At 38.6% G+C, this 23,076-nt stretch overlaps 1 protein-coding gene across 1 annotated transcript in view; it reads right to left on the bottom strand.

The window, feature by feature from the left end:
- Positions 1-23,076, bottom strand: part of GABBR2 (gamma-aminobutyric acid type B receptor subunit 2) — a 491,662-nt gene that overhangs the window by 148,000 nt on the left and 320,586 nt on the right. The window contains exons 9-12 of the mRNA XM_063326323.1: positions 22,157-22,237; positions 18,325-18,475; positions 17,694-17,826; positions 5,247-5,354 (exon numbers count right to left, since the gene is read on the bottom strand). Of these exons, the coding sequence (XP_063182393.1) occupies positions 5,247-5,354; positions 17,694-17,826; positions 18,325-18,475; positions 22,157-22,237 (473 nt within the window). The remainder of the gene's footprint in view (positions 1-5,246; positions 5,355-17,693; positions 17,827-18,324; positions 18,476-22,156; positions 22,238-23,076) is intronic.

The following is a 23,076-nucleotide window of genomic DNA, read 5'->3' as shown; positions in this document are numbered from 1 at the left end:
GAAAAGAAAGAGAATTCAATTATAGATAGAGCTGCATGCATCAGCGGAAAGAACCTTTAGATCTTTGCACACCTCATCAGCTTGAGCTAAAAGAGTAACTAGCAGCTATCATGAGCCGTACAACAGCATAACTGGAAGATAAGGTACATATTTTGCCTGTAGGTTTTACAGATACGTAGTAATAGAAAAAACAACAGTGAAACTCTAAATTCCTCTGTTCAGTTTTTATGCTCTGCCCACACTTCTGTGCAACCATTCCAGCCAGTCCTAATTTCAACTTTTTCTTGCCTCTTACTACATTTCCATTCCTATGTTCCTTTCCCAGTCTATGTTCCTACTTTTCAGGCCTGCCATCCTGCATCTAAATTTCAATCTGAATCCAATTTTAAACAAGACCCAGTCCCTCAACTGGAGTTTGCCACTTGAATCCCAAACTTGGGCTCTAGGTTCCACTGTACTCAGCTTTCTTGACCACTTCTTACAGCCCCACCCACTTCATTCAGCTCTTTGCTGGTTCTCAATCTTATTTTAACTCTCTGGGCATTCTTATCCAAATTCTCCCGATCTGTAATCCAAATCTTTTCCCTATTCTTTTTATCCGGACAGGATCCGGTTCCCTCCAAAGCCCTGGTGTCTAACTTGATTTCTCATTCTCAGCCTCCTCCCTGTTCCCTACCCCTTGTCCCCACAGCTCTCTTGCAGTGCCAGCCTCCCTTCCCCATGCTAGTGTCAACAAAGCAGGCTGCACCATCTCCCACCCGTCGTTGCCACGCATGAAGACCACAGCTCTCTTCAGAAATCTTTTAAGGACTTAGTAGGCTGAATATAAGAGAGTAAGTTTTCCAGACTGCAGTCTGACAGGCATAGCTAAGCCAAGTTGGACTTGTAAGTCATTTCTCACTCTTGTGGTTGGTTGCAGCTTTCTAACCCTGGGATAGTACCAATATATTTTCTCAATACTTGTTAAGCTCTCTAACCCTTTCCTGTCTGTGAGAACGTTACGATCATATAGTAAATGTAAGAACAGAGAAAAGCTTATGAAATGTCGTCAATAAGTAGAATAACGTTGGCAAAACTATAGAAGCACAAGTCTTAAGAAAAGATGCTGTTATACATCCCTTGTGCAATTATATTCTGAGTTTACCTTGTGACAACATTGTCAGTATAAAGAAATATGCCACCAGAAGTCTACAGTGGTAGTAATAACTGAGTACACGGAACACTGAGTTTCATTGAAAACTGAACCTAAAACATCCCTCCTGTGATGTCACAGATAAAGGATTAAATATGAACAGAGCTAGAATCTACTATGTTAAGGGTGGGACAAGCTTATCATAGCAATGTTAACCACGTATTGTACTTTCAAATATGAACTGCAACAAGCAACGTTGTGACCCAGATCATCATGCTTTATTGTATTCACCAAGCGTCAAACACTTGTCTTTGTAGGAGCAGAATTTGTAAAGCTTATGGAGGCTTTAAAAAACACCGCTTTGAATTTGTTACTATTGTGGTACTTGCCAGAAGTGAATGGTCTTTATTTGGCATACTGGAGTTGTGCAGGAGCCCCCTAAAACCTAAGACAGCACAGTTCCCGTCTAAAAAGACAGCTTCAAAACCTTCTAAATTTTACCAGAAGGGCTGTCTTCTTCAAAAGGTTCTGCTACCTAAAGCTTCCCCAGGTCACCACGTGTTTTCCTGCCACGATATTCTCCTCTGCCTCCTCTTACCCACTGCCAGTCCTCCTCTGCTGGCGAGGGAAACGTAAAAGTAGTCCCCACCTCTCACTGAGCAGAAGATAGTCTACTGTCCAAACCAACAGAAAGGGGACTTAGAAAAAACAGTATTGCACCTCAATTATAAACATTACAGCTATTTTTAATACTAACTTTATTCTACTTTGCATTATCTCTTCTAACCTCTTTAAAACTCAAAAATTATTTATTCCCCCCTACTGATTTTGTCATTTCCATTTGACAAAAATTGATTCCCTTGCACCCCTCTGTTTCAGATCCAGATAAATTAATACATTTTTAATTTGTTTCCTTTGAGCCCTAGCAAGATCAAAGATGGTAACAGAGCTCTGGGAATCTTGCAAAATTTCTCAGTTAGCAGCCTGATAGCAAAAAGAGTGTATTCTGAATTTTATTGTTTTGTTTTGTTTTGTTTTCCAATAACAAAGAAGTGGAGGTCTAAACGGGTATAAGCAAGATTTTTGAGAGATTTATAAACAGAAGTTAACACAAATCTTAACCCATTAATTCAAAACACCTTAAATCGTTTAGTTCCACTCTCCACTGCATTAAAATAGAACTATCGTGTGTTATGATTTAAAATTCTATATGTTTTCACACAATGACAGAGAAATCCACTAATCTCTTCACAAAGCCATGTTGTACACTTAAGGTAAGTGTCCAGTAAGAGTTTGGAAGCAAGCTTGCCCTATCTGACAAAGATAAATAGATTCACTCATATTCTTCTCTCCTTACTTAATACCTACTTCTCTGAAATGAATGAACCAATATTTTCAAAATATTGAGAGATTCTTCCACTTTGCAAAAAGAATAAATAAATCACTGTTCGAAAAACTTTCCTGATGAAAATATTCAGGATGCCAGGCAAATGGGATATACCTAAATATCAGCTTTCACTGGCATACTTATATGCAGGTGGAAACTGAAGCGATCATAAATGAATAGGATCCACGGTATTTGAATCATTTTGGAACTCTATAGTCCTTGTATTGAAATGCCAGACTACTCTGTCATGGCACAGCTAATTCAAAAAACTGTGTTTTTTCATGCAGCACTACCTTTGTTTTTTTGTCAGTTTAGATATTATTTGTGAACATTTGTATTGTCTATGCTTCCAGAGATACAAAATGCTTTGCCTCTAAACTACATTTACTGAAAATGGAAATGTCCTGCTTGTAAGGCATCAGTAAAGAATGCCATGTTTTTGAGTCAACTCTTAAAAGCAGTATTATCTATCCTGGCAAGTCGAAGAAAGAAAATGTATGATTAGTAAACATTTATCATGGATTGCGAACTTGTTTTGCATTAAGAAAACTGTTGTCTTTTATGATTCATGCTTGTGTTCTGGAGTGGGGTGTCCAAATAAAGCAAACCAAGATAATTCTGTGGAACAACCATTCTTTAAAGTTTACAGAACAAAATGCATTATTTACTTAATGCCAAAATACTGAAAAGGGTGCCCTAATAGCCTTGATGTTTCTGGTATCGCTCAAAGCAAAGCACCTCATGGGTTAGCATCCAGATGTCTGAAAGTTTATCTCCCGTACACTATCCAGTGTCTTTTTAACTGTTCTTAAACCACTTTTAACCTCCAGCTGTGATTACAATTTGCAATTGTTGATTGGCCTGTTGAAGAACAGGCACTATACAGAATTTGAAGATTATGTTTAATTAACAAACAGTTAAATTTAATATTGAGTAGCACCTTGAATCTCTAAAATGATCTAGTTGAAGATGTTCCTGCTCAGGGGGACTAGATGACTTTTAAAGGTCCTTTCCAACCCAAACTATTCTATGATTCTATAATTCTAAGAAAATGAAATGCTTTCTAAAAAACAATAAAGCAAATACTTCGTGACAGTCCAATGAAGTACTTGTTCATTCCTATTTGGAGTACCGTGTATTATAGAAATGATAAAATTCTCAGGATAATAAGGGTTATTAAATAAATGGTTTTATGTACTACATTGGCACTATCTTGTGCAACTTCACTATTTACAAAGATTTGTACTAATTTAGCTGAAAACATATTTGCAATATAAAATTCCATTTTTCAAGAAGGTAACATACTGGCTCAGCTTTGGTTAAAAATCTTTAATACAGGAAGTGTAAGATCCTTGAAAAATATACTGGACTCTCACAGCATAAACTGATCTATTACGGTGGGCTCTGCACAGGTGTAGAAAGGGTGGTCTCCACTTCCCTCCATACAGAGTATCCCATTTCTGGTACAGAAATTTCGTGTAATTTTAGTTAGTTTTAAGGTGCTTTTTACTTACTTTTCATTATTTTTTACATTGAATGATATTTGGGATTTAATTAACAAACTTTTAAGCAAACCTGACACGACTGAATAGCAGAGGGAAGGACTAGGCAGCTGTGTTTTTAAGACGCCAGAGTGCTAGCTCCAGATCCAGTACGGCATGTACTTCCTTAATAACCTGAGACATAAATCCTCTCAGAAAGTGAGTTAACTCTCTCTCTGTCTACCTAAAGCCCAAAAATTTTTAGGGAAAGGTGTTATCTTCTGGTGACAGCAACTCCCTACGTGTTGAGATTGCAAAAAAAATAACACAGTAGTAACAAAAAATTAATACTACAGCTCTTCCAGGACCACACACAGAAGGAAAAATAGAGAAATCTGACAAGGGAATAGTGTTCTACTTATTTTGGGTGTAAATGACTCTTACCACTTATTAGAATAAAACTATTCAGCTGCTTGTAGGAACTGCATTTGGCACTACTTCTCACTCTACAATAATATTAATTCTATTTCTCTGTTTCATGCACATTTCTCTTAATGTTTTTTCCATCAAAATTATTTCTATTCACTAGTTTTCACATTTTCCAATAAAACCATCCGATTAAAAGCACTCCATCTGCAAAAAGAAGCTCCGTGGGAAAAATATCAAATGAACAATATAAGCATGAAGCATTGTACTACTGCTAAGCTGAACCTAATTGTTTACAGAAAACGTTCTGTACCAAAAATGCCAGAGATGACTTCTGTGGTTCAATTCTGATCAGTCTTGGGGTAAAATTACGCAATTTCAATCAAAATTAGAAAGCTGCACAAGCAGCACTCTCTCTTGTCTCCTCCTACCAACCCATCAGAAACTTGTGTGTAATACCTGTATCCCAAACAGACATATATACAGACAACATTCCATAAGAGCTGTGAATCTACCAGAAGGAAACCTCTGGATGCTGAAACAACATACTAAATAAGAGTGAGGATTGAAATTCGCTTTGACAGGTTACAGCCATCTCCACTGTCCACCTCTCGTTATAAAGAGTGAAGGGCTGATGCTTGACTCCAACTCTCAGGGACCAAAAAAAGAGACCAAGAAAGCCCCGATATCAAACCATTCAGGATCTTTGAATGTGGCACACAAACAGAGTCAGCTCAAGTATGGCCATCCAGGAAAGGTAGCAAAACAGCTAGGAAATTATATTAACAGAGCAACAAGAAAAGAGTTTACTCCCCCTCACCTTTTTCTTCATTTTTACATTTTTGAAAATTGCATGAACTCTCCACGTTTTTGCAAACATTGCTCCAAACGCAGTTGTATATCCCACTGTAAGAATCCATGTTCGGACCTAAAAATATATACATATAAAAAAAAGACAAAGCCATTTAATTTTCAGTAGAAAACGTGGATATCATAATTTCAGACAATTTTTTTTCTCAAGATCTTGAGAAAAAATATTCAAAGAACTTCATGAAAATATTAACATTTCAGAATCGTCTCATTCATTGCTTTCTTGCTTTTTTTTTCCTCCCTCCATCCCCTTTCCAAGTATAACAAATCTGGATGCTGAATTAACAATCATTTCCATATACAAAACCACATCTCATTTACAATTATTTTCACTTTTATTGTGTTCTGTGCAGACAGAGGAAGGAACTAGTAGAGGAAACCAAGAGACTGAGACTATAAAAAGTACCCAGGGTGCTAATATTAACAACAACATTTTGAACCAAAATGAACAGAGAAGTAGAAATGTTATTCAGACTAAGAGGAAACTGTATGATGTGAGGTATACATCACTTAATGTAGACCCTGAGCATTTTGGAAAGATAAGAAAAAGTAACCTTGAAATTATCATATAGGGAAAAATGGCAAGATAGGAACATGGCCTTGGTGGGCAGGCCTTGGGGACAAGACATGGATTAAAGATTATACCTTCAATATAGGCATTGGGAAAAGGAGATGGTGAGCTTACACAGAACGATGGAGTAATGGGACCCTGAGCTGGCCACGGCTTTGGCATAGACCTATCTGGAGATTTTCCTTGTAGTGGTCTGACCAGAGAAAACCAAAATATTTCTAAAATAAAAAAGACATGATGTCTTTAGAGTAAAAACTAGAATGACTTCTATTTTATTTTATTTGTATTTTAGTAGAAAACTCTCAGATTGACCAGGGAGGGCAGAACGCAAGTTTGAACAAAAGCTTTTTGTGCAATTCCCCACCTGCCCATAGCATCCTTGTAGGCAGGTCCTCGCTTTCAGACTTTGTTTCAGCTAAGCCAGTGACTTTCAGAGCTGTAGCAAGCGTGGCACAGCCCACTCTAATTCCTTAGAAGTTTCTTTTTTCGTTACCCTGGAGGTCCGTCTGTCTGAAAGTTTTTCTTCCCTGAACAGACTATTTTCTTCCCCAAGGAGGGACTGGAGACTACAGAGCGTAGCAGGTGGAAGACCATGCAAGAGGCACAGCAGGGAGCTGGAGGCTGACAGCTGAATCTGAGAGCCTGAGACATCACAAGGAGGAGGAACAATCTCCTCCTCCCTCTAAAGACCACCTGGGCTGGCTGTCAAAAAGGGAGACTGCATTACCAGGTTGCAGAGAAACACACAAAGGTAGGGGGCCCAGATCTCCTATGGGATGGGTGTGTGTAGGGGAACCTGCACCCCCAGAAGAAAGGATGTGGTGGTAACCCACGCGTCCTGTGAGCAGGAGCTGGCCGCAGGTAACCCAGCGTGTGCATTTGCTAGGAAACGTTGGGATTACATATAGAAGACCGTTTGGATAATTGTATTATGTTTCATTAGCATTTAATGTTGTGGTTTATCTGTTGCATTGCTGATACTGACCCTGAATGTACAGTTCACTGATTGCTGGTTAATCTTGCTATTAATAAAACCATTAAACCAACTGTGATTAGATTCAAACCACGTGAGTTTTGCCACTTGTGACATTCTTGAATGCGATATTGAAAGAGAAACTCATCACCAAAAAAATATGTGGGAACAGATAATCAGGTCAGCAAAGTATTATTTTTAACTTAAATATTTTTTCAAGTCTTTGCTTGTTAGCCATTATCATACATTATGCTAATAAGTAAAACCACAGTTAGATCGGCTCTGAGTGATTTAAAATATACGTTTCATATCAACATGTTCATATTAGCCAGTTACATCTTTTTTTCACTTCACATCAACTGAGCTGTGATAACCATACTTAGCATTCAATCATTTCAGCTCTTTTGTGTACAGTTTAGCGATATATTTGGCAAACAGATACATGGTATTTTCATGTCTCTAACAAAGCTCTGCTTTGTTCTCACCGAAACAGTAATTGCCTCATGGGAATAGTAATAAATCCAATTATGCTCATAATATGTTTCTAACTGGATAGTCAGAAAAATGTTATTTCTAGCATGTTTGGTTGAAAAAGTTTCATGCATTCCTGATGTGGATTGTGCAAATTATAATAATATAATTGTTGTCTGTATTGGAAACATTCTAGCCTAAACATACCAGGAGATTTTGTCAAAATGAGGTCACTGTTGCTAAGAATGAGATGGTAAGTTTCAGATGAAAATAAATTTTTAATTTTGAAGAAAATGACCTCGAATTTGTCTGCTATAATTCATTAATGCAGCCAGCAAAATGAAAAATTTGGAAAACAGCAAAAGCCTGTGAAATTCATATATCTGCCCATTTATTTCCTTAAATGTATTATACATCCAAATCCCACTCATTTGAAAGAACATGATAAAAATAACACCGATAATTGGGGAGCATGACCATGACGTTAGACAATCGATCAGCAATTCTCTCATGTTGGAAGTTGTTAATGATGCGTTTCAACAGCAGAGGCTGAGGAAGGTCACCCTCCCCCCAGTACCCACCAAACGAGCAGGAATCCCCCCTCCTTAGGAGACGGGAAACTTGCATTCAGATTCCTACTCCAAACTGGACACAAAACCTGAAAACATGCCTATGCTCCTATAGAAGGGTAATTTGTAAAAATACCTACCGTTTATCTTTTTCTTAAAAGTTTAGGTCATTACGAAACTCCTCATGCCTTCACTGAATTTTAGGATATACCTTCAATTACCTGCTTAGATTTCTTGGCTACTTCTTTTTCTGAACAAGATGTTTTGCCTAATTGAATATTTCCTACAAATTTTTTGTTTTCTGTCCCTCAAAGACAACTCACAAGTGTCAAAGGAGATAATATTATTTGGTATACAATAATCAAGCATGTCTATGCAGATGCTAAAATGCAGTTTCCTGGTTCTCTTTTCTTTATCCTTCCTACACTATTTTGGTTTAGGGTCTATTTTGGAAAATATTATGTATGTACCCATGATTGTAACTTGTGCTTTTTATAAGTGACTTGACAGAAGCTTTTACAGGTGCATTCCATGTGAGAGCTGAAAAAGCTAGAAATCGTTTATTTGGTGGACAACACAGTTGACCACCACCAACCACTGAAAGTGTTTCCACAAAGCAACAACCCATTCTGGGTCATTTTCCAGACTTGGGACAGATACGATGTTTATTTGAAACAAACAAAAATCCACTTCTGTCAAAAATTAATGTTTAAACAAATGTTGTAAGGTTCAGCCAAAGAGTCACTGCATTTATGAACAAGATGCTTCTTAAATCCCATGGGAGCATTTCTTTTCAACTTCCCTTTGCAACAAAAAGCTCTGTTTTATACCTATCCATAAGGTGCTAAAGATCTTTTATTTCTTTAAGTATGACTATTCTTCCATCATATAATAAGCACTGAAAGCTTAACAGCCTTATATAAAGTTACTTCCATTTGAATCATATTTCCTCTCAACCTTGAGCTAGCCTACGTTTTGAATGTTGCTATTTGATATCTGCGCACAAAGCTATCTGCACCTTTCCCATCATCTTGTTGTGTGAATGGTGAAGCGGTTACTATTTCTATATCTGTGCAACAGACCTACAAAGTTCTTTGATATTACAACTCGTTATTAATAAAAGAAGCCATCTAACTGTGAACAATGAATTAGTAAGGGGAAATTAGTAAGTGGTGAAAGTATCAGAAACACTCTTAACAAAGAAGTAGAAGTCTCTGGTGTTTATGTACTCTAAAAATGAAGCTTACAAACAAAATCACTATTTTAGGTACTGTTAACTTTCAGATAAACAACAAGATTATTTGAATTTATTTTAATAGAATTACAATTCTATATAAAATTATAAAATAAGGTTATCTTGGAAAATGGACTGAATTGATGAAAGGTAAAAAGTTTCACTTTTAAAGAAGTTGAATTATTTTCCCACATTTGACCATCACTGCATATGCATTCAGAAGACCACACAGTCATGAACTGACAAAGAATACCTGGGAAGGTACTGAGCTCAAGAAAGCAACAATAAAAATTTCAAATGCAGTTGATCAAGAAAGTGATGTATTTTACTCCTCTGTTAGGTTGGGGGAAAAAAAAAGCCAAAACAACCCTCTGTTGTTGCAGTTTTAAATTTGCTATTCTAATCCAGTTTGCCAATATCAAGCAAACAAGAAAATGGGATTAAAGACTCAGAATGAAGAATAAAGAAAAGCAAGTATAAGCACAAAGAACTTCCATGTGTTGCATATAAAGCTACAAACTTCTTATCACCTCTCCATGTGACTTATTTTTTTTTAATAACAATTATGTGAATGGGATAGCGAAACAGCTTGGTTTCTTGACAATTTCTTCTTCAGTTAGCAAAACACTTAGATTATGTTCCTGCAGAGGAATACTTGGATTTAAGATTCTTGAGAGCATCATTTTTACCATCTCAAGACCTTAATTATAATGGTTTCTTTTAAATAAAAACATTCAAATCTTTCTTTCATAGGACTTGACGCTCCAGATACTCTCCAGCTTAGTTTATGAGCCTCAGACTGATTAATTTTGGGAATGTCATTAATTAGCCAGTTTTGCACACGGAGCAGGTTGGAAGGTGCAGTGCCCGCAGGGTTAGGCTGCAGCTGAATGTTAGTGCTGAGCAGCTTGGTGGCATCTCAGTATTAGACTTAGGCACTTAAAAGTGACAAACGTGAGAATAAACCATGCTGTGGGTTTAGCCCTGGAGAGCACAATTACCTTTAAGTAGACAATTCTGTTGATTTCTACGGACTACTCATGAGTTGAAAATTAAGCGCCTTCTATTTTTCTCGGCAAACTGGGGACATAAAGGATAATGATGATAAACAAAAGTGTGTCATCTCAACAAGTTTTCACTGGGGCTTGATCTACTAACCATGGCAAAATCCCCGGTGTGAGCACAGGCAGGCCCCAAAGAATGAGTTCATGCATTTAGATTATACTTTTCTCATTTATATCAAACATTTTTTGACACGTGTTTACAACTTTTAACTCATTCTTTAGAATTTGTGTGGCATGGGCACAGTTCTTGTAAAACCTAAGTGGCAATAACATTAGAGAATTGAATCCTGCTGTTTTCACATAAATTAAGTACAGTGGTTCTTCACATGCTGTGAGATCTCCTGTAGTGATTTCTTAATATATTTCAGACCACTTTTCAGAACTAATCCATGGGTAGTGTGAAATATATTACAATTTCTCCTGATTCTATAAGGGGGCTTTAAAATATGGCTGTAGTCCTACTGAAGAAGAGGCAAAATGTTCTATAAATATTACCTCAATAAATCTCTGGCAAGGTTGTGGTGTATTTGCTTCAGCATATGAAATAATTTTGTTTCAAGGATCTATTCAGCCTTGTAACTTTTGTCTCTACTTTTTTTTTTTCCCCCAAGAAAATGTCATTTACTAAAATAGAAGCTGATCAGGCTCATGTTAAACTCAGTAACAGAATTGCCTTTGAATTAAATAGGAGTGAGATCAGTCTCAGACTGAACGACAGCGAGGACAATTATGGAAGTGATTATACAGAAAAGGGAGATTAAAATTAACAGCTAAACAATTAAGTAGGAAATAAACTAGAGAATACGTGCAAAATGAAAAAGGCCAGACTAAAAATACAAACAAAGGCTATGGTTTCCAGAGACAAAGAAATGGATTAGAGGTCCAAACCCTTTTGCAGTTCAGTAGGAGCGGAGTGTCTATCTTTTTTTAATTCCTGGCCAAAATTAAACAATTTGAGAAAAAGAATTAGGCAAATATAAAGTCCAAAGGGGGACAAAAAGACCCCCAAACCTATGGCAATGCCTGAAGAGCATAAAGGGTACAAATAAGGAGCACATCATAAACTACTAACCAAATATCAAGGCTAGACGCTATTTGGTAGCACAGGGTCTAGTGCAAGTGGTTCTTGCCCACCAAGGTAGCCACAGCTTTCAGGTGGCACTGCCCAGATGTTCTCCTTTCAGTCTGTTACCCCAAAAAAGGTTAAACAGAGAAAACTCGAAGTGACAAGTGAAGATAAAGCAGAAATAAATAAATAGACAGAAGGTTCCCACATCTTCTCCCTCTCTCTGCTTTACCACTAAAGGCAAGTCCCTGCTTCCAGAGCTGTTCTCAGCCAGCTCAACTTTCAGAGTTCTAGCTAATTGCCCACCATCCCCCTCAACCTGCAGCCTCCCTTCACTCCTAGGAACCCATTTAATAACCTCTCACGCCTGACTTGTCCTCCCTGATCTCTCACAGTCTCTGTTTGATGTGGTTTTCAGGATGTATCTTCACTGTTATATTATGCTGCAATCTTCACATTGCATGGGTTCAGGGTTTCGCAAGAAAAGGTGCAATGTGGACGACGGAGTTCCACCTTGCCTAGATGTTCTCTCAGCGGGGTGGACATATGACTATGAAAAATTAGTAAAAAAGAACAAACCCTGTCTTTCACGGGTACAGAGACCTGCCTACAAGACAGAGTCAGATTTCAAGTGTTCATGATCCATAATTAAGAATAATATCAGCCAAAAATCCCTAAGTGCTTCTGAAGATCTGGATACATTTAAAGGTCATAGATTAAAGTACGCCTTTGAGAAGAGAAGGTCTATAAAATCTACAGCTGACATGAATGTACATGTTCTCAGGATGTCTGATTGAGAAAAATACAAAGTCTGGATAGTCACACACACTGCAGTAGGTAGCTGGACTTTACCAGTGGTATCTCCACTCTTTCCTTCTCTCTTTCTGTCTCTGCACACCACCTCACCCCACTGTTTTGTTCCTTCTTTCTGTACAAAGCCTGTTTCCAAATGAAACACCTCATCATGGCTGAGAGCAACTGACTGAAAACTGAAAGCCTGAGCGCAACCTGGGATGGATGAGGGAGCCGTTGAACACCACAGGTGTGCAAAAACCTTCATGCATTCTGCTTACTTTATCCAAGGCAAAACAGACAGGACTCAGTGAGATCACCAGGAATCACAGAATATCTGCCTGGCTTTGGCAATTCATATCAATTACACTAGTTAATGAAATAAACAAACTAATGTACACTTAAGTTTAGTGACTGTGTAAATTGCACGACTTAGATCCTCTTATCTTTGATGTATCGTCTTTGCAGAACTCTGGAACGTGGAGACTCTGAATGGGAGACTGGAAGACAATTGCTGTCTCTAGAATAGATCTCTCCCAGAATGGCATGAACTATATTGAACTATTCCAAACAGATCATTTGCCCCTTCCCTATCACTCCGTCACCCAGTGCAGCACACCCTCTAGGAGAAAGTGCTGCTACGCATCAGGACCACCAGGACTGGGGAGAAGCAGAGCTGTTCAGTCTACTACTACCCAATATACCAGACCTTTCTGTGTGGAGACTACGGGCAGTTTACTGCAGCCTGGAATACTTAAAACAATCTTCTTTTTTGACCCAACCCAATCAGTTATATCCGAGAACATGTATGTCATTTATTTACCTACTTGAGGAGAAGCATTATAGAGGAGACCATGCTCCTCCTTAGGCCATAGTAGCCTTTCGTCCCACAGCAGTTCCAACTTGTAGAGACATTACTCGTCTTAAAAGTAAAACATGAAATTCTCAGTAGAATGTATTACAGAAGTCTAAACGTTATGATCATATCTACTATCTCTCTATTTTAAGTATCTCTATTTAGTATGTCAGTTTAAACTCTATTCATAGGATATGTCACTGGCATTGCTAATTTCGAGTCTCTCTTCCATATAATAAATGCTTTCAATTATTTTTCCACTTGCTTGCATTTTTCCAGTTGGCATCACATTTCGTTTCACACCCTTACTTCTAACTTCTTTCTTGCTATGATACCATGGTAATTCTGAGATTAAAAACAAAGATAGATCATTCTCATTCTCCCTCTCTCCCCCTCATATCTGAAGCACTTTCTACTTTGGCATACAAATGCACTTAATGAAATATTGTATTGCTTCTCCTTTTGCTGTACAACCAATAAAGTCGCTATTAAGTAAGACATGATCTAATGGTTCTATAATACACTGACCATTTTCTCAGAATTCACTGCTTTGGATACTTTCAATTTCATGTAATTGGAGATTTACAATATGACACAATATGACATGGGACTAAATGATGCTACATTTGGTATTATGAATTCTTAACATAAGAACACAAATTATTATGTATTTAAATATATTTGATTACTTTTCTGTAGAAAATGAGCATACCAAGATAAAACTGAGTTAGTTTGGGAACCAGTTACCCACTCTAACACAGAGTCAACACTATATAATTTCAAAGACTTACATAATAACCCTATTCAGCAAATTTTTTCACCATATGTTTAAAGTGCTCTGCTGACTCTCAAATACATTTCACACTTGGTTCTGTGTTTCAGCATATTGACTTATAGACCACATCCTCCTACAACCACTGCCTTGCAGAGTGGAAAATGGTAGTACAACTTATCAAAGAAATCCTTTGAAATTTTCAGGTGTTACTGGTGTAATCTTGGATCATGTTTGAGTGTCCTTAGAATATTACAGCATAAAACATATGCCATATGTACATAAAGGTTGTAGAAAAGTCAAAAAGATCAGAGACTGCAAAGCACTTCACTCTCCAAACAATGCCACAAACATTGTGTTATAGAGGAAGCACAAGTGATAGATTTGGAATGTAATACCTACAATTTGGAAACCATTTTTCCTGAATTTTGTGGGTAGACTCAGGAGTATTTAAGGATGTCCTGTAAGTGTTGTCAAAAAATTACCAGAAAATTAGACAGAGACCATATATAACATATCTCATTAAATAAACTTGCTATTGTGTGTATACTGCTACTCTGGTGAGATATAATTGCTTTTGAAATATAGAAGGCAGGGTGATTACTTGGCTTAGAGAGTATAACACTAATGACAGCTTTGTAGTTTTGCATCTGCTTATAAAAGCTGAGTCAAAATTTTTACTTCCTTGCAAAAAAAAATCTCTCCTTTCACTGACATGGCTTTTCTCTGTGCCTGAGATGTAGTTGTTCTACGAACATGTTTTCGGTTCAATGGGTTTTTATGATCACTCTCCAGTGTAGCTGGTTCTTTTGAAGGCTAAGTCACAGTCTTGCATAAAATGGGAATTTTAAGCTAATGTCTAATATGGCTAAAATGGTTGATCAAAATCATGCATTTCCAGGGAAATGAATGCTCAAGAGACGTCCATACTGGCCTGATCCTTAACTGGTATCTGTAAGCAGCCCTTATGAAACCTCTACACATATTGCCCATATGGAAAGATGTTTATGACATGGAGTCAAATGTACACATTGGACCCAGCATTTAGTAGTTTTGGGGAGAAAGGAGAAGAGAGAGAAGAGTTACTGAGCATAAAAGTGGGTTTGTCTCCAATATTTATGAATTCCCCAGCATTAATTCAGAGTTGTCTAGATACAAGGAAGGTGCATTGCCACAGTCAATGATGGCCATGTAAAAATGATTTCTACAAGAAGCATAAGCTATCCCACTGAAAAAAAAATATTGGAGGAGGAAATTTGGTAAGAATTATTTTAATGAGCAGGAGGGTAGGAAAAAATTTCCTGATAGGTTGCTTCTGAAGGGTTTCTTGCATCTATGAGCATAATACTAATCACTGATAGAGCTGGGATGCATAAGATAAATCAGTAGCCATGCACAGGAAAGCACAATCAAAAACGCTTCTCTACTGGCTGAAAACCTGGAAAGCCAAGACTGGGGAGAAATCTTACAGACTCTGCTCTGTTGATATAATATTCAACTATGTTTAAAAAACCCAGATCTCTGTTTAAGGCATGTGGCGATATTTAATAAAAATTTGGCTTTAGAACACAGTATTCTCCCCCATCCCTTTCTTTTATTGGTCAGTTAAGTAAAGCAGTTACCTTACTCAAGTGCCCATTCAGATCTTTTCCTCTACGGCAGACAAACAGACTTAACATAATGTGACAGATACAAATTGGAAAAAAAGAAGACATATGTAAGATAAGACAGAACAACGCAGCCTCCCTTAAATTTTGTTGCATTTAGAACATGAGTAGTGGTTACATTTTGATAAGCAAATTAGAGAAAAATCAGATAGCAGAAATGTTCTAGATGAGAGGCACAGGATTTTGGATGTTCATTCATTTTTCAGAGTTAAGACTGAGCTGTTTCACATTTAAAGGAGGACTTAAGTTTAGTTTTATATGGCTAAATCTGGATGGAAACCTGTTCCCGAGAACATCTCCATGCTGTTAAGTACCTCTGGTTGCCACTTTCCTTCTGTTCAGCAGTGCTTGGCTGCTTCAAGAGGAGGGTTGTAGCCTCGTCATACAATGGTCTACAGCCTGGCAGTGAAGTTACAAGCCCCTAAAGGCTGAGCAGACATCAGGCCCTAAAATTTGCACCAGATTCCTGCACTAGATTCTTCTGCCACTAGATTCTTCTGCAACAGAGGCTGAGAGAAGAATGGGGACTGGTATCAACCACTGGCCTCCTAATGACACTTCAGCTCCATTAGGAGCCGTTTCGCAAAAACGGCATAATTGCTGGATAAAATATGGGTGCTGGCATTTTCTACTTCCTATTGGTCCCCATGTATTCAGAGAGTTATATACCAGCTTGGGAGAGGTGAACAGGACTGTCGTTTTGAAGCTTTTGAGGCACCTCTTTCTACTAGCTCCATAGGGAATTTGCGCCCTAGCTGTAGGAAGACTGTATGTTCTCTGCTTCTCCTGCCTTTTGCTGCTAACGTTTAGGTACCTAAAATACAGCTGTGTCCAGGCACAAATAAGGAAGCTACGACTTTGCAGATAAAATCCTATATGTACACCTATACTGTATCTTCTAGTGCATCTTGGCATGTACTAAAGAGGTCTCCAGTGTTTTGAAATGGTATCACTGAACAAGTCACGGGATATTTCACCTCTATAATAGTTCTAGTCAGTATGAGGGACTCCAGCTGAAATATTGGGATGTATCTGCACCGAGTAGCTTTAGGCATCTAAATGTCATGCTTCGAATTTTTCTCTGGAAGTAAACTTTCTCTCTCTCCAGTGATGATACCAGAAATTCGGACTCCTAAAAAAAGGTGCTGTGAACTGCATCTTTCTAGAGACCTGAAGAAGGATCAAAAACACAGCGAGGGTAACTCCTGAGCAAGTCTTATATTCTGAGACAATGGGCTAAGCATAGTCTTAGGATTGTTTTAGGAGAAAATATTTGATAAATTTAAATGCTGTTTGCATTGTTTTTGGAAGGAGTATCTTTTTTTTGAAGTTCTTTCGCTTCTTTGAAATGGCCTCTGTAAGTCAGGCTGCTTCCAGAATTTTGTTTGGAATCCTCTGTTACAAAGGGCTGAGTGCATCACCTAATGCTAAGGATTATAGAGGTGCACTGACAAAAGCAGAAGACTACTGTAGGCAACAGTAAGACAAAACGTTAGAGTCTTTGGTCCTCACGTTCTAAACATTTTCAGTTTGTTTTCAAAGTAGGATTTCTATGTGATAGTTCATAACGAGCAATATTCAAAATTCTGGACAAAACTCTAGCTGCTATATAATGATGCTGCTATTAGTCACACGAATTATTCCTACACTGGAGCTGAGAATGTACTGTAGTTGGAAGTGGTGGCTGGTTGCAGTGTGCGATCAGCTTCCGGTACTAGCCAAAAAGCAACAGTAGCCAAACCCCCCATCAGTTCATGCAGCAAATCCAAACCATAGAAACATCCTTATTACAGTGAGCAATTAAGACATTACAAGCTTCTAGGTGGATATATTTAATTTGGTTTCAGAGTTTCTTGTTTTGATTTAACTAGAACATATTCCACATGGATCTAGGCTTGTATGAGTTTATAGCGTCGCTTGGAAATAGTAGTAGAAATCTTTGGAGATTCAGCCAAAAAGACTGAGTAAAAAGACCCACATAAGCAGCAGTCATGAAGTCTAAAATAATATGGAATCTCTAAAGAAAACATAGTAGCTTCACTGATATTACTAGTTGTCACGCTACAAACACAACCTTTAATAAATCATCTTCATATATATAATTTCAGAACAAGAAAGTACATGTACTCTTTTAGTCTGAGGCCAAATCCCAACGCACTTGAAGCTTTCACTTATAATAATAATAATAGTAATACAGCTTTGTGCATGTTTCAGAATTTGGTCCCAGAAACATTCCAGGAAAGAACTAAGAGAATGAGTGATTAAATGGAATGACACATCCAACTATTGAACTTTTCTGTTTGCATTTCTCGCAGAGCTTCCTGCAAGACTATCTTCAACTAGAATATATGGAATTACTTACTGTGCAAAGTGTCTCAAATGTCTTTTCGGAGACAAAGGATCCATCAAGACCAAAAAGAAAAATAGATGCGTAAGAAAGCATCCCTCCAAGGATAATAAGGTTGTTCATGTAGGGACTGGACATCTTTATTAGTCTACGGACAAAAGGTGATAGCACATTAAAGAAGACAAGATTATTGCTAGGCTATTAGAGCAATAAAGAAGAGCTTTTTGTAACCAGGCAAACAGATACCCCTTCTTGTAGAACTCCATGAAATCTATAGGCATGCATGCTATTTGCTGGTTCATAAAGTCTAGTATTGTTTCAGGTTTTTGAATGTTTAGTAAAAAGATCCCCTATTTTACTAATGGATTAATTAGCTAGGGTTAATGTTAATAGCAGACAGCCAAACATAAATAAAAAAATTACGCTTTCCAGACAGAATAAAAGAACTTGTCTTCTTGTCTTAACAGATAGACAATCTGTTTCAATGTGAATATATTACACAGTGATTTCAATTAAATAGTTCTAAAATATCATCTTTCCACAGTTTTAACATTTTTCTTATATATATATGTATTGATGACAGACTCTACAAATATGGCATTTAAATACTAAAGAAGTAGTGACAGACGTAACATGAATGCCTTACTTCTGATTTCTGTTTTTGATGTTAAAGAACAAGAAAGCACTGGCCATTATCATTCCTAGGATGGTGAGGGCTGAGAGGATGCTGTAGAGAGGCAGGGAGATCTTGCGTAGCTCCTCTTGTATAATTGTTTTGTCCTTTGGAGGCTCAAGTCCTAGAATTTCAAGAGAAAAAAGGCTAAAGCTCTGCCAGGTGTGGAATTTCTCTAAGAAAATATATTTTCCTCAGTACTATACCTCAATTTAGCAGGTTTAGCAACTGTAAATCAGATCAGTAGCTGATGAAATCATTGACTTTGACAGACATATGTTAGTCACATTGATTGACAAGAAGGTCTGTATTTCTGGAGCAGGTAAACATCCTCTTTGGAAGAAAAAAACACAACAAAACCCTAACGCAGAGCCCCGTAAAATATATGCTAACTATCGTTATTTTAAAGTGTAAATAAACGCTAAAATGCATACTATGACTGTAAAGTTTATTGGGAGGTTATGCTTTCCTGAAACAAGTGACAGAGAAACAAGTAGAAAACAGAGGGCATCATTTCTCTGCATACTTCCATTATCACCAGGGCAAATTCAAACAGCCTGTCTAGATACTTAGCACAGCTGGGGACCAGCCTTGGTGTGGCATCACTGGGGCAGAGTGTCATGGTTTTGGCTGGGATGGGGTTGACTTTCTTGCTAGCAGCTGGTGTAGTGCTATGTTTTGGATTTGGGATGAGAAATAGTGTTGGTAAAACAGTGATGTCTTTGTTTGTTGCTAAGAAGTCAAGGCCTTTTCTGCTCCTCACACCACCCCACCAGTGAGCAGGCTGGGGGGGCACATAAAGTTGGGAGGGGAGACAGCCGGGTCAGCTGACCCCAACTGAACAAAGGGATGTTCCATACCATATGTTGTCGTGCTCAGTATATAAAGCTGGGGGAAGAAGGATTGGGGTGATGGTGCTTGTCTTCCCAAGTAACCATCACGCGTGATGGAGCCCTGCTTTCCTGGAGATGGCTGAACACCTACCTGCCGATGGGAAGTAGTGAATGAATTCCTTGTTCTGCTTTGCTTGTGTGTGCAGCTTTTGCTTTACCTATTAAATTGTCTCCATCTCAACCCATGAGTTTTTCTCACTTTTCATCTTCCGATTCTCTCCCCCATCCCAAGTGGGGGAAGTGAGAGAGCAGCTGCGTGGTCCTGGTTGTCAGCTGTGGTTAAACCATGACACAGGGGCTGATGGCCCTGGGGGGACTGAAATGGGGTCCTGGGCTGTGGGTAGGGTGGGGGAAGCCTGGGGGAAGTGGGGGCCAGGCAGGGTCATTAGTGCCCTTAGGACTCTGTGGAGTCCCATTGTCCCTTGGGAGCAATATGTAAAAACGGATAGCAAAGGTTCTATACGGACAGAGCCACTTTTCAAATCCCTGCAGATGTGGACTTAAATGTCTGAACTTAAAAGCTATGTTTAAAGCCATGTGCTTGATTGACAGTCAGCTCCCACTAATTAAAGGCTTCTCGGTCTAATGGAAGAATTACTTTCCGACAACTGCTGTAAAGCTCTGCATTCCCTACTTCCCACACTCTGTTTTACCTGCTGTAGTTGGTGCAGGGGATTGGCAAAAGGTCTTTCGCATCACTGTCTTCCTTCAGAAAGGGATTTGCGCACCCTACAGTGCCAGAGCCTGTCCTTTCACATCCATGGGGCTGTGAGGACCACCGGCATGGGGCCCAGCAACTTCATTTCACAAAACGTCTGCACAGGCAGAGCACTGCAGACCCGCTGAATATTCAAAGATTTATACAATAAACAGCTATATCCATACCAGCTAAGCTGAAACAATTCAGACAACCGAAACTTGCTATCCTTTGGTCTTTACGCCCAACGTTTTGGCAAAAACATTTCCTTTCAGGTGATCACAATAAAGTGACAGTCAAGGGACCATTTGCCGATTTGATGTTGGAGAAAATACCTGAGATTTTCCCCTTTTCCCTTTCCCACCTCAGAGCATGCGTTTACAGTGCATGACACTTCACAAAATTAGGCAACAAGTAACATGATAAAAATACAATAAAGCACATGCCTTCATTAAATGAACTAATATTAAAGAAAAAAAACCCACCTTGCTGTATCTAAAATATACAGGGTATATTGATGATTTATAGCTATTAAATATAAACAACCAGTGATTCTATAAAACGTATTTTTGCATTTGTGGAATGGCCATTCAACTCTATTGTTTCTAATATCATGAATTATTGTTCTCTTGTGTGCAATTTTATGCAATGGTTTAAACAGGGCTATATTTACTGCTCTTCCTTTCAAATACCTAAAGTTACGAAGTTTTCTATACTGCCTGGAAGATGTAACAACAGTGCCCTCCGCATGGAATACATGACTGCCTCAATGAAAAGCTAAGGTGGGTAAATGGAGAAGGTCCACCGTGAGTCACATAATGCATTTTACAACAAATAGAAGACAGGCTAGGAGTGGAAGAAACACCAGATGTGGTCAGAACAAGAACTAGGAGTCATCCTGAAAAAAGCCTGAATAGAGTATTTTTCCCATCATCTACGATCCATAAAGGCATGGAGATATGGGCAAAACCTATCTGCTGTTACTTGGTTCATCCTGAATATATTCTCCGGAAATGAATGGCATTGAATCAGTATTCAACTACATCATCAGTTCCTCCTTGCAGCAAAAATAATCTGCTGGGTCCCAGACTTTGGCAACCGGGACAGATTTTGCACTCTTCATTTCCAAAGCCTCATTCTCCAGACAGATGTGAGAAGTGCATGTAGCTGTGCTCTTTTAAGTCCAGCAAAGGATACCAAAAAGAAATGCGGGGAGCTCCAGCAGATGGACAAGCGGTCATGGATTAGATCACTGCAGTGAAACCCCAGTCATGCTCATGCAGACCGTGGGCGTTGGGACACTGGCGTCAGGTGTAGCAGAGCACTGCATACAGCAGCTTGATATTCATTCACCACTCCCAGGAGAAACCACACAGATGTCACAAAGCCAACTTCACTTTCTGTTACTGAATTGCACCATAGCAGACCTTAAGATTAAATCTTAATTTTTAGCTTTAAAAATAATGTATATGCCCACATTTAACAGGAGAGACCCTTAAAACTCATTTCAGCTGACATCTGGCTGCCATGTTCATATGCTCAGAAAGCTGTGGGTCTGCCCGCACTCCAACGGCTGTGAGGGCAGAGGAAGTCCCCATGTTAACTTTGCAGCAGCATGGGATAAAAAATGGCAAGAAGACACGGCACCACAAGCTATATGCCTGCTGTGGACCTTGGGAGCGCTGCCGGGCTGAACACCCTCTCTGGCCCTGTTTCACATGGGCCATCTTAAAGCTAGCCTTGGTATTTTGAAATCCTTTTTTCTAACTACCTAAGAGACAACTCCAAAGAAAAACAACCACCTCCTCCTTGTGTGTGCAAACACAGCACACGAGAGCATCCCTCAGGTGAGATGAACTGGGGGTGTGGGAAATAGGGATGAAATTAGAACATCAGTGATTGGTGGAGATGAAATAGAATACGTATCTGCCGTTTGTTGAAATATTAAAGAACATTTGTGTACACGTAGAAATTTGAATTTGTCCCAGTTACTGGAATGAAAAACAAGTATACAATATTAAAACATTGCAACTGTCTGTTCAGAATTCTCCTTCTATTATTTTTAGGCACAGCTCAGTTCCCTTTCTCTTTATACAGTGTCATAGCTTTTTGATATTAAAAATCCTAAAGCAGCTCTTTAACAGCGTGCAATCTTACAAACTACACACAGCTATCCATGTCATTCCTGTACTTCTTTCCAGTTTTTTTCTCCTACCTTGGAACCTGATGCTGTTGTTGATTATTTCCAGTGTGTCAGCCACAGCATTGTACTCTCCCACCTTCACTTCCTTTCTTTCTGCAGAGAAGCAAAGAAGAGTGATTGTTTATGGCAGTTCACATGTTCTCAATTATTTAACTGGTTTTGCCTTTTTTTTTGACAGGATGTCAAAAGGAAAAGAAATATGCCTGAAGTGCATGAATTATTAAAGCAGAATGCCAGACAGCTAACATCATTAAAAGAAATATTTCTGATTCTTTAAAGAAACAGAAAGTATTTTTAAGAACTCATTTACATAACCAGGGAATTGTTGTTATTGGGCACAGAGATCTCCAGCTGAAAGATCACAGACTTACTGGCTCACACCATGCAGGCCATTTTGCTGTGAAAACAGATAGGGCTAAATCACGTGTTTCCCTCCCATTTAAACAAGTAGGCCATTTTGCTTCGTGAAGTACTTCCCAGGGGAGTCGTAGCGGCAGGCTCCAGCCAGTATGGAGTAGACCGGCTAGTTAAGAGATACGCTGGGAATCTAATCGCTTACTCTGACTGGGAATTAGCAACTCACTAGTACCCCGACTGCAAAGCATACTATGTTATATAATTAAAGCCAATGTGCACGTGAGCTAAGATTTTACTGTTACTCCCATCTGTTATTTTGGGACTATCATCATATATATGGCCTTCTTGTACCTAAGGGAGTAGAGTAGTGCAGTTATAGGAACTGAATTTGTTTGGCTGCTGCCTTGGCCACTGTAGCTGGAACTCTGGCACATATCTGTCCCACCCTCCTGATGACATCTGGCATCAATTAATTTCTGCTGTTTCTGTTGGGGTTTTGGTATGGCTTAGAAGTGCAGGAACTTACTAAATTATCACTTTTACACTAAAACTTATAAACCACAGGCACATTGGCT

Source organism: Chroicocephalus ridibundus, chromosome 2, assembly GCF_963924245.1.
Source record: "Chroicocephalus ridibundus chromosome 2, bChrRid1.1, whole genome shotgun sequence".
Classification (NCBI taxonomy): domain Eukaryota; kingdom Metazoa; phylum Chordata; class Aves; order Charadriiformes; family Laridae; genus Chroicocephalus; species Chroicocephalus ridibundus.
This window is presented reverse-complemented; position numbering and strand designations above follow the sequence as displayed.